The sequence below is a fragment of the Myxocyprinus asiaticus genome, chromosome 5 (assembly GCF_019703515.2).
Source record: "Myxocyprinus asiaticus isolate MX2 ecotype Aquarium Trade chromosome 5, UBuf_Myxa_2, whole genome shotgun sequence".
In the NCBI taxonomy this organism is placed as follows: domain Eukaryota; kingdom Metazoa; phylum Chordata; class Actinopteri; order Cypriniformes; family Catostomidae; genus Myxocyprinus; species Myxocyprinus asiaticus.
The window spans coordinates 18,961,860-18,974,227 of NC_059348.1; the positions used below are offsets into that span (position 1 = coordinate 18,961,860).

At 42.9% G+C, this 12,368-nt stretch overlaps 1 protein-coding gene across 2 annotated transcripts in view; it reads right to left on the minus strand.

The window, feature by feature from the left end:
* Positions 1-4,045, minus strand: part of LOC127441582 (matrix metalloproteinase-16-like) — a 42,468-nt gene extending 38,423 nt beyond the window's left edge. For both annotated transcript variants that reach the window (XM_051699163.1, XM_051699162.1), the window contains exon 1: positions 3,671-4,045. In XM_051699163.1, the coding sequence (XP_051555123.1) occupies positions 3,671-3,790 (120 nt within the window). In that variant the 5' untranslated portion in view covers positions 3,791-4,045. The remainder of the gene's footprint in view (positions 1-3,670) is intronic.
* Positions 4,046-12,368: the final 8,323 nt, after the last annotated feature.

Consider the following 12,368-nt stretch of genomic DNA (forward strand, 5'->3'; position numbering starts at 1 on the left):
ATTTGTCCTGAAATTAATTAATCAATGATCAATAAGCTTTATCAATCAAATAATTAATGACAATTAATCGATTTTTTATTAATCATTAACATCCCTAATCACAAGTCTGATGATATAGAAAAGTAATAGCACAACTCAACAACCTGGACAATTTGAGATTTCGCTAATGTCCTTAGTGCAAATGGTTAGCAAGTACCACTAATAATTCTAGCACAGCCCTCCACCCTTTATGATATCATGACAGATTCAGATGCATTTAAAGCACCATTTAAATTATGATCTACGGTCTGCGCTAATGTGCCGTGTCTATCATTTACAGTTAGCTAAAGCTACTGTATATAGTCACATCCTCTTTACTGAAACATTAATAAGATATATGACTGTTTACAGTAGCACAGCAGTCAATAGCACATAGCAACAAACCCTGACTCTCCATTAATCCCATATAGAGCCAGAGCTACATGAAATGTCATTACCGCCTTAGCACATTTGCACCTGCATGAGAAAGACATGCATAATGAAAGCCCTGGGGGCCCAATCTTGCTTTCACCGCTGAATCCTTGAACCATGTGCTCTCTGGTCTATTCCTAGTGCAGGATCAGAGGTCCACCCTCAGAGCAGTCATTACTCATCTCACACATACACACACACATACACATATATTCACACACAATCTCTTCATTCCCTAAAGACCACTGACCTGTGCACTCAACTCAGAACTGCTGCCAACAACTGCAGCCCTGCCAGCAAGCAAAAACCACACAGGAGCTACATGGGTGGCAGTGAACTGAGGAGAAGAGAGAGAAAGAGAGAGGCTAATCATCAAGAAAATCTATTGTGAAGACCGCACAGTTAGCATTCTGATGGTTACATCCCACTTAGTTTCGCTTAGCCAGAGCCTTGACTGAATGGCAAAAGGTTTGGTCCACAATGCAGCTTATTTTAACCAAGAACTGCTTACTCACACAGACCCATCTGACTGACATGTAAAGCGAACAAATAGATCAACAACAGTAGTAGACTAGCACGAAAATAATGAACTTAAATAGTGTGGCAGTCTCCGTGAACAGATGTATAGACAACATGATCACACAAGAAATTGAAGTATCGCTTCCGAAGTTCATGTATCCTAAAATCAACCACATTCTGTTGAATTACATGACAAGCGGCATCTCAGGTGGACATTTTTGCATCAATTCCAAAGTTGCCACCTTTCCATCTTGTGCTACTCCGAGCAACCTCAGAGACAAGGGCTCTGGTCCCGTGGGAACCAGGAAGTAACAGCATTCACATAAACAATGCTGAGTGTGATTCAGAGGTTGCATTTTCGCTCTAACATGTTTACTCCACTGACGGCTAGGGTTGGGGATTGGGGTAGAGGGTACAGTTAATAAAATATGCTTTCCTGTTGACTGTATAACATCATTTACAACTATAAATACAGCTCACTTTTGGTGCCACTCTGTGGACACTTCACCCAGAAACTGGAGTTCACATGAGCCTATTTGTTTAATAACATTTCCAGCTTTGGCCACTAGGGAGCAGTGGTTCTAATTTTTTGTAAGCACAGACCCATTTCAGCAGCAGAAATTTCAACCAACTGTTGCAGAAATCACAGTGAGATCAGTTTGGAATAGAAAACACGTAATAAATTGGTAAGAAAAAAAAATCATCGACATTGTGATCAGAATTTCTGTCCATCCACAAGTGATAAAAATTATTTCACAGACATAAAACATAAAACAAAGCAGAATGTAAAATTCTGCTCGTGGATATCTAGTTGACCTACTACTAAAAAGACAAAAAATTTGGTGCCACTGAACTCACTAATTTTGCCAAATCCAGTGATTGGAATTTCTCATTGTATCAATCTGTTACCACACAAATTTGTATCCAGATGGACTAAAAATAAACCTGTGTGCCTTAACCCCCAGAAATTGCGCAAAGCCACAAATAAGATTAGAGCTTGCCAGATTGAGAAAGTATTGTCCAGTTTTGTGTACATCAGGCGGTCGCTGAATGGACTGTTGATGGTCCATTCTGAGACTACATCCCACTGAAATTGTTATTATTTTTTTGACAACTAGGGTTAGAATACAGCTCCATCAATACGCTTCATCCAAGCATCTATACAATGCCAACGACAATGCTATGTCCACCATGGGTTGATCCACTGCCTCAATGTCCTCTATAACTCTCACCTCCCAGCCAAACAGAACTGTGCTGGTGACACATTCTCTCAGTGTCAACCAGCGCTGCCAACAACACCGAACATCACATTCGAGCCCATTCTGGCCTCAAGGAGTTTGGGAGAAAGAGTTGCTGAGCAACTTACATAACAGACAAAACCCTTTATGTGCTTCACATTATCACAAGGGTCTGTTGACAAGCACCCCGGTTGGAATCAAGGTCTTGCTTCCCTTATCTCCCCACTGATTGTGGCATGGCCAGGAAGAGGCATGTGATTGTCATCTCTGAGAGCAGAGACGAGCGATTGGGTTTGGACCGGAGGAAGTAGCAATCGCTCCGATTGTTTATCTCTTTCCCACTCACGCCTGAGGTCTGTGAATGCGCACGGTTAGGATCTGCATAGGTCTTAAGATCTGCACATTTGAATACACTGTTAAAATGTGTAACAGTGTGCTATTAGGTATGAAGTATATATATATATATCACTACAGATGCTATCTCTGTCCACACATTGGATTGAAGAATAAAATAGAATAGAATTCCTGTCTCCTCAGTTCACAGGATTATAAAAAAGGACTGTTAAAAGTGGCCACCTGCAATTGTTATGTAATTGGAGCTATTTCTGCTTGAACTGACCCTTAAAATTAAATTTGACGGTGTAACCTAATGTAGTCAAGTTGATTGAGACATGTTAAATAATATTGTTTATTTGAATCAAACCAGTTAATTAAGCTGTACATTAAGCACATTTTTAGGTTGACATTTTTTCAGTGTAGAATAGAATAGAATAGAATAGAACAGAATTAGCTAGGCAATAGATACATGTGCAATAGAAAATTTTGTGTTCACTCTGCATATAGTGTAAATTAATTGTCATATAATGGTTACTCTTGTCTTTAATGTTTACTTGCTCAGTTTTTTCAGTGTATTTATTGTATTATACTGTGCATGTTGTGTAAATTGTGTAATTTTTTTTAAAAAAGTGTTAATTTTTAATGTCTTTTATTTATTATAATATGTGTGGTACATACTGGGGACTGTACAGTGTTATTGTCTGGTTGCTAATGCACCCCAATTTCTCCACAATGGATCAATACAGTGTGTATGTAAGTTAGTAAGTACAGAATGTATGTATGTATGTATGTATTTACTATATCTATGATGTATGTATAGATATACAGATACACAGAAAAACAGACAGAGAGACATCTATCTATCTATCTATCTATCTAATACACAGTATTTGGAATAGAATAGAATAGCTGCACATACCACAGCACACACTGGGACAGCACATGGTGGAGATCCAACAAGCGTTTCAATATGCAAGTGCGCAAGTGCTGTCCAGTTTTATTTATGATTTATGATGTTATCATAGGTCTCAGTTAAAAGCAGGATGTTTATACTCGACATGTCAATGCCTGCGTGCGTTATTGTGTTGATGCAGAAGATGCTGATGCTGCTGCTGGGCCAGTCTTACCTCAACGCTGAAATGATGCTCTTCGGCCGCTGAACACCACATCCACACCGCCGTATGGAGCCATAACAACAGCGCATACATACAGTCCAGCTTTCGTTTTTTAAGTAAAGTAGCGTTCATATTTGTCGATTCGGTTTATATTCCCTTCGTCGGGACTGTTTATTTCTCAATCCTCGTATGTCAGTTAAGCAAGTGCCATTCTGGACCGAAGATGAAACGCTCGGAGCGCGGAGAAGCATCGGCGTCCGCACAATTTGTTAGAGGTTGTCTGGCATTCCACATTTCATCTCGCACATCCGATGTACTATTTCGAGACATTTTTCGAGACATGCTTTGAAGCGTTACCTTGGCGAACGTGCAGCTTGCTTTTCTATATTGAGCAGCATCCAGAGCGTACGCACAGCGCATGCGCGCTGACTCTAAGCAATGATGCTTGTTGACTAGTGGGCAGTGGCACCATTCATTCTGTCTTCATTCTTCATTCTGCACATGTCAATCTGAGATCAATGAAGGTGTAAAAATGGGTCTTCGGGAGGCGGGACACAAAATACGGCTCACACGGAGAGTAACCTTTGGCAAACAGGCGTCAGCATCAATATTTCCAGCTGTCAGTTAGACTCAAGCATCCTTATGTTTGATAACACCACAATAACAACATGTATTTAAGGCTTTTGTGGACAGCTGCATGAAGATGTAAAATAGTAAATAGTTTTGATCTTCGTAGCATGGTGTTGTATTAGATCAATTCCTTTGTATTTGTCTTTGAATCACCAATATTATGTTAAACAGTATGAAAACAATAGTACTCATAGATCTGTGTGAATTAAACGATCATCTCCGGGGTTGGATAGCCCATATTTTCATGCCAACCACAAGATGGGGGTAGTTCACTATAAGGAAATGTTCAAAATGAGGAAAGTTCAAAATGAGGAATTTAAACAGTTCTATTCAGTCTTTAAGAAAGACAATCATATTGTGAAGAGAGACAGAGACAGAGAGAGAGAGAGAGAGAGAGAGAGAGAGAGAGAGAAAGAGATGAGAGAACACACAGTATATATAAGAGAAAAATATTCTTTTGATAGTTCACCCAAAAATGAAAATTCTCTCATCATTTATTCACCCTCATGCCATCCCAGATGTGGATGACTTTCTTTCATCTGCAGAACACAAATGAAGATATTTAGAAGTATATCTCCATACAATGCAAGTGAATGGTGACCAGAACTTTAAAGGTCCAAAAAGCACATAAAGGCAGCATAAAAGTAATCCATATGACTCCAGTGGTTTAATCCATATCTTCAGAAGATATGATAGGTGTGGGTGAGAAACAGATCAATATTTAAGTCTTTTTTTTTCTTCTTTTTTTTACTATAAATCTATAAATAAATTTACTGTAATTGTTTCTGGCAATTTGCATTATTCGTGCATATTGCCACCTACTAGGCAGGGAGGAGAATTTATAGTAAAAAAGGACTTAAAGGGTCAACAAAAGGTGAAAGTTCATCAGGTAAATTAACGGACTACTTTTTGCGACCAGGTAAATTTGTTATCACATTGCTTCATTTTCCATGGCCATTCAAAATAATAGTAATAATAAATGAAGGTACACTCATGGCATCAAATATTTTATTTTAGTACATGGACATTCAAAAGAATGTTGGAAATTATTTATTTATTTATATATATATTTATGTTATGCTAATAGAGTGTCTTTTTCACTGTATTATAGTTTGCATTCATAGTAACACTGTTTTGAACCCTATTATTCCACCCCACCAAAATTTCCAACATTCTTTTGAATGTCCATGTACTAAAATAAAATATTTGATGCCATGAGTGTACCTTCATTTATTATTAATTTGAATGGCCATGGAAAATGAAGCGATGTGATAAAAATGTTACCTGGTCGCAAAAAGTAGTCCGTTAATTTACCTGATGAAATTTCACCTTTTGCTGACCCTAGCTAATGTGTGCTTTTAAATCACTTGCACCTTTATTAGCAACTGACACATAAGTGCGAGCTTTACATTTCATACATTCTGCTTCCCACGGATCTCGACCTGGACGAAAGCATGGGAATTTATTGCGCAAATCTTCTGTAAATTTGCACTTTCGTTTGGGCATAGTTTCCACTCAGCTGTCATTTGCTGCTACTGTCAAGCAGCTGTTTGATGCCGAACACAACAGCGCTTTGCGCGTTCGTGGAGAGATTGACAGGCAAGAATTTGGCCAATAGTTGCTGCAAGCCTCTTATAATCGACCAATTGGTGTGCGAGAAAGCGGGACTTACAAAGAGGGGTTAAAGCAATGCAAATATGTGCGCACACACAATGAAGTATTAGACCAGATACACATCATAATGCAACTAAAGCCGAATCCCGGACATTTTCGCAAATTTAGAAATCCCGGCCGAACGCTTTTTTAAGGTCCGAAAAAGAGGACATGTCTGGGAAAAAGAGGACATATGGTCACCCTGTATCAATGGATGCAAGTACAGACAGCTCTGTAGATCATGATGGAAGCGATCTACTTTTGTTAAGTGTGTAGCCTAATAAACCATGTGGAATATATTAGGCTATGGTTTAATAATCATTGAAGAGAATTACGAGGAACATTAAAGACCGAAACAAAATGCAGAAAGTAAAAATGAATTTGCGGGCGGGGTTTGAGAAAATTGTTAACACTCACTCATGCTGAAACTTTCTTACGGGCCAGTAGTTTGAGACCCATGCCAAAGGAATATAAATGTAACGTGTTACCAACAAGGACGGATTAAGACCTGAGAGGCCCATGGGCCAGTACACCGTGGAGGCCCCCCATGATGTGATTACGTTTACCTTTATGGGCTACAGGACGCTTGTCAGATTTGGTTGGATTTTTCATCTGTAACAGCCAATTATATGTACTTTTTAATTATAAACTGATTCAAAATCATGTATTATTATTAGGGATGTGCATGGTATTCAAATACAAAAAACACTATTCAGCTATTCTGCAGGTGTTTAAAGGTCTTCAAACCGATCTGAGTCCAACGGTACCCAACAAACCTACAGGTTTTGGGCCAGGTTCGGGTCAGTTTAACAAGTAAGCTATATGGCGAGTAACGGCTGTTCACACGTGCGTTTTTCTATGTAAATGTAACGGTGGCCAGCTGATAGATAGCTGTGCAATGTGTATAAACCTCACTCTCCTAACATCAAGAGGTAGTACAGGAGCATCACAATGGTGCCGTGACCCGGATGGGATTGAGGTTTAGGGGGATGAGTGTAACAGTGGCCAGCTGATAGATAGCTGTGTATAAATGTGTAAACCTCACTCTCCTAACCTCAAGAGGTGTGCGACAGACGCTAGAGGCTGTAGCATTTAACCTCCTTGTTAGCGCACCCGAGATGCCAGTTCGAGTCCCGTATGGAGCGGGTAGAACAGGAGCGTCACATAAACACACACTGGACGGATGTATTTGATCGTTGCGCCGTGCCACAACTCAGGACCGTTGCATTTTTTAGACACTGCATTAAGTTTAAAATAACTTGAATATTTATTAACGCATCTCGAGACACTCGTGTTCTATTTCACCATTTGTTGCGCTGAATCAAACTTTTTCAGCGCTGGTGTCACACATCGACATTCTAATGAAGTTCAAGTTGCAAAGAGGAATGTGACTGTTGCACATTATTCCAGATTGTTTTTCACCAGGCAAAGTTTCAGTGCTTGTTAAACAGTGAGCCAGTGTTTTCCCCCCTTTTGCTCTGGTGTGCAGACAATAATTACACACGTTAAATGCTGAATCACTTAAAAATCAAATCATCATGAAGAGGTTTATAAACTGTAGCATTCACTGCCTCATGGAAAGTGAACCTGCCCGGGCAGAATTACGCATTTTCCATTAATTAAGAATAGGCCTACTATGTTACAGGCAGTGACAAAGATTAGAAAGATTAGTAAACCCTTTGGGTTTAGAGGCTCCTGGGCAACAGCCCAATTGGCCTGGTGGTTAATCCGTCCTTGGTTACCGATTAGTCTGTAGCTGTTTTGGTAAATTTAGTGTATTAATTTTAAATTGCCATATAGAGCTGACACACCTTACAAATAAAAATGTAACAAAGGTTAACTTATCAGGTGTACATTATGTGACTGTGTGAATGTGCCAGTCTTTAAACTGGAGATGTAAAAAGTAATTACAAATATTCTATCAAAAGACAGCATGTTATTGTACAATTTCTGAACTGTGCTCAGTGTCTTTTCAACAAAGAACAGACCCCCTGTGACACTGTATGATGAGGGGTTGGAAATGTTTTTTTATTTATTTTTTATTTTGTTTTGTTTTTGTTTTTTGTGGATTTAACATATTGCAGAAACACCAATTACAGCAGCAGAGCACAGACCAATAAATTACGGTAGAGAGGTCTTTGAAAGTTCAGTCATGGGAAAATAAATTCATCTGCTTCACACATTAAAGAGTGAAGATGAGGCATCTGCAGTGGCCTCTGGTTTTGTGTGTATTAATAGCGCTCAATTAAATATAAGCTCAAGGTTTTCATTTTTACACACTGAGAGCTGGTGCTGGTGATTAACACTGCAATTTAGTTTGATCAGTGGTTACAAAAAACAAACCAATTATGATGATACTTCTCTCTCTGCTGTGCTCAACCATTTGGAATAATAAGCAGTGTGTTTTTGTGTGTATCTGAGTGCGTAACATCATAAAATGTTTCTTTTGTGCCATTTATTTTTTGCTCAGTGAAACATATTGGGAAACTAGCATTTGAATTGTAGGCTACTCTTCACTACAGATGTTTAACATGATATTTTAAAGTCGGCATGAAATGAAAATTCACCCTATTTATTTTCTAAATGAATGTTATTGATCTTATTGTGATTGATTCATCCATGCAACATATGTTTTATTTTTTAATTATTATTATTATTATTATTATTATTATTTTATTTTCTCCCCAATTTGGAATGCCCAATTCCCAATGTGCTCTAAGTCCTCGTGGTGGCGTAGTGACTTGCCTCAATACGGGTGGTGGAGGATGAATCTCAGTTGCCTCCGCATCTGAGGCCGTCAATCCACACATCTTATCACGTGGCTTGTTGAGTGCGTTACCGCAGAGTGGAGGCTTCACGCTATTCTCCGAGGCATCCACGCACAACTCACCACGCGCCCCACCGAGAGCGAGAACCACATTATAGCGACCACAAGGAGGTTACCTCACATGACTCTACCCTCCCAAGCAACCGGGCCAATTTGGTTGCTTAGGAGACCTGGCTGCAGTCACTCAGCATGCACTGGATTCAAACTTGCAACTCCAGGAGTGGTATTATTAATATTATTATTATTATTTTGACTTCGTAATCTATAATCAAAATGTAAAAACTCGATCTTCCGGTGAAATGACAGACTTCTCTCTGGTGACGTATGCAGGACTTCTCCAATCATTTAGTCCGCTTAAACCCTGCCCCTTTCTTATAAATACCACAACCTTGCGTAGAGTTGAACGAAGTGTCAATCGCATGCTGGTGAAGATGGCAAGGTATATTTTTGTCTGTTTTCCTTTAAAACTATTGTTTCTTAATCCAGACTTCCTTGGTTATGGGTCAGCTGGCTTGAATTTACATTTTAAATTAGGAGGAATAACTGCGAATTCGTGGTTGTGTTCGGGGCATTTCACACCTGAATTGCTGAGGTGATCACTAATGAAACCAATGCTTCAGATGCCTCTGGAGTTTATTTATATTTTTTGAATGCAGTTATCTTGGGATGCACAGCACGAGTAAGTGTTTTTTCCCTTATATTTATTGTATTGTGAATCAGAACATTAAAATATTATCTTTTACTAACTAATTTTTCAGCGGCTAAAGCCTCTTTGTAAGCAATGACTGTGATGTGCTCGTTCATTTCTGTTGTCACAGTCCGTCTCCTTCGTGTTTCCTAGGACTCTTATTTTGAAGTGTTTCCCCCGGACTACGTTTTCCATCATGCACTGCCCTCATCACTGTTTTCCATTTCCTCATTAGCCCTTGTGTGTGTATATATACCCTCTAGTTTTGCATTTCTTTGTCAGTTCTTGTTTGTTTGTTTCACTATTACCATCTTAATTAAAAGCCTGCATTTAGATCCAGTGTCTCCCGTCTCATCTCAGCAACCATTCGTTACAGAAGAACTGACCCACATGGATCTAGTGGCCAAGGCCAACGAGCCAGCAACCACGCCTGTAGCCTCAACCGTCCCAGAGCCAATGCCTGTGGCCTCGCCCGCTCCCATGACTATGCTCCCAGCTGTCTGAAAAAAGACGACAAGGAAAAGGACACATTCTCTCCAGTCTCTGCCCATGCTCTCGACCACAGAGGTCATTCCCCAGTTGCTGCCAGTGCCCCTCGAGCCTCCCATGGCTCCACCTTCCATGGCCTCGCCCCTCGAGCCTCCCACGGCTCTGCCTTCCACGGCTCCACCCCACGAGCCTTCCACAGCTCCGCCCCTCAAGCCTCCCACAGCTCTGCCTGTCGAGCCTCTCCTGGCTCCGCCTGCCTTCGCCGAGCCTCTCCTGGTCCCGCCTGCCTTCGTCGAGACTCTCCTGGCTCCGCCCTCAGAGTCTTCCATTGAGTTTGGACACGTGGCTCGCGCTTTCCAACCCGTCGCGATGGTTGACCTGGACCGTCCGACTCGGCTACGCGATTCAGTTCGCTAGGTGCCTGCCCAGGTTCAGCGGCATCTGCTTCACCTCGATGAAGGGCAAGAATGCCGCTACCTTGCGTGCGGATATCACTACCCTTCTACGGAAGGGTGCGATAGAGCCTGTCCCTCCGGCCTAGATGAAGAAGGGGTTTTACAGCCCCTACTTCATCGTACCGAAGAAAGGCGGTGGGTTGCGGCCAATCTTGGACCTGCGAGTACTGAACTGGGCCTTGCACAGACTCCCGTTCAAGATGCTGACGCAAAAATGCATTTTAGCAAGCGTCCGGCATCAAGATTGGTTCGCGGCGGTAGACCTGAAGGACGTGTACTTCCACATCTGGGTCTTACCTCGACACAGACCCTTCCTGCGGTTTGCTTTCGAGGGCCGGGCGTACCAGTACAAGGTCCTCCCCTTTGGCCTGTCCTTGTCCCCTCGCATTTTCACAAAGGTCGCAGAGGCAGCCCTTGCCCCGCTAAGGGACATGGGCATCCGCATCCTTAACTATCTTGACGACTGGCTAATCCTAGCTCACTCTCGGGATGTGTTGTGTGCGCACAGGGACCTGGTGCTCACGCACCTCAGCCGACTCGGGCTTCGGGTCAACTGGGAAAAGAGCAAGTGCTCCCCGGTTCAGAGCATCTCTTTTCTCGGCTTGGAGTTGGACTCAGTCTTGATGATGGCACGCCTCACGAACGAGCGCGCACAGTCGGTGCTGTGTCAACTGTTTGAAGGCGTTCAGACAATGGACACGGTTCCACTGAAACATTTTCAGAGGCTCCTAGGGCATATGGCATCCTCAGCGGTGGCCACACCGCTCGGGTTGATGCATATGAGACCGCTTCAGCACTGGCTTCAAACTCGAGTCCCGAAAAGGGCATGGCACCGCGGGACACATTGCGTGGACGTCACACCGATCTGTCGCCGCTTCTTCAGCCCTTGGACAGACCTTGCATTTCTATGGGCAGGGGTTCCCCTAGAGCAGGTCTCCAGTTGCGTCGTAGTTATGACGGACACCTCCAAGACGGGCTGGGACGCCTTATGCAACGGGCACACAGCCACCGGCTCCTGGTCTGGCCCGCAGTTGCGTTGGCACATCAACTGCCTCGAGTTGTTGGCAGTACTGCTCGCCCTGCGGAGGTTCCGGCCATTGATCCAGGGCAAGCATGTGTTGATCCGGACGGACAACATGGTGACGGTAGCATACATCAACTGCCAAGGTGGCCTACACTTCCGTTGCATGTCACAACTTGCCTGCCGTCTCCTCCTCTGGAGTCAGCAGCGCCTCAAGTGACCGTGACCAGACCTCTGGAATTTCCACATCTGGCCCTTGGATGGGACATGGAAGACCTAAGTAGCCTACCACCCATGGTGGTAGACACGATCACTCTATGAGGTGCCTGTATGCCTTGAAGTGGCGTCTGTTCGCTAAGTGGTGTTCTTCCCGACGTGAAGACCCCCAGAGATGCGCAGTCGGATCGGTGCTTTCCTTCCTGCAGGAGAGGCTGGAGGGACAGCTGTCCCCCTCCACATTGAAGGTGTATGTAGCCGCCGTTTCGGCAGATCACGATGCAGTAGATGGTAAGTATTTGGGGAAGCACGACTTGATAATCAGGTTCCTGAGAGGCGCTAAGAGGTTTAATCCCTCCAGACCGCGCCTCATCCCCTCGTGGGACCTCTCTGTAGTCCTTTGGTGTCTACGGGGAGCTCCCTTTGAGCCCCTGGAGTCAGTTGAGCTTAAGGCACTCTCTTTGAAGACTGCCCTCCTGACTGCACTCAAAACCATCAAGAGTGTAGGGGAACTGCAGGTGTTCTCTGTCAGCGAATCGTGCCTGGAGTCAGTCCAGGTTACTCTCACGTGATCCTGAGACCCCGACCAGGCTATGTGCCCAAAGTTTCCACGAAACCTTTTAGGGATCAGGTAGTTAACCTGCAAGCGCTGCCCCAGGAGGAGCAGACCCAGCTTTGGCGTTGCTGTGTCCGGTGCGTGCTTTACGCATCTATTTGGATCACATGCAGAG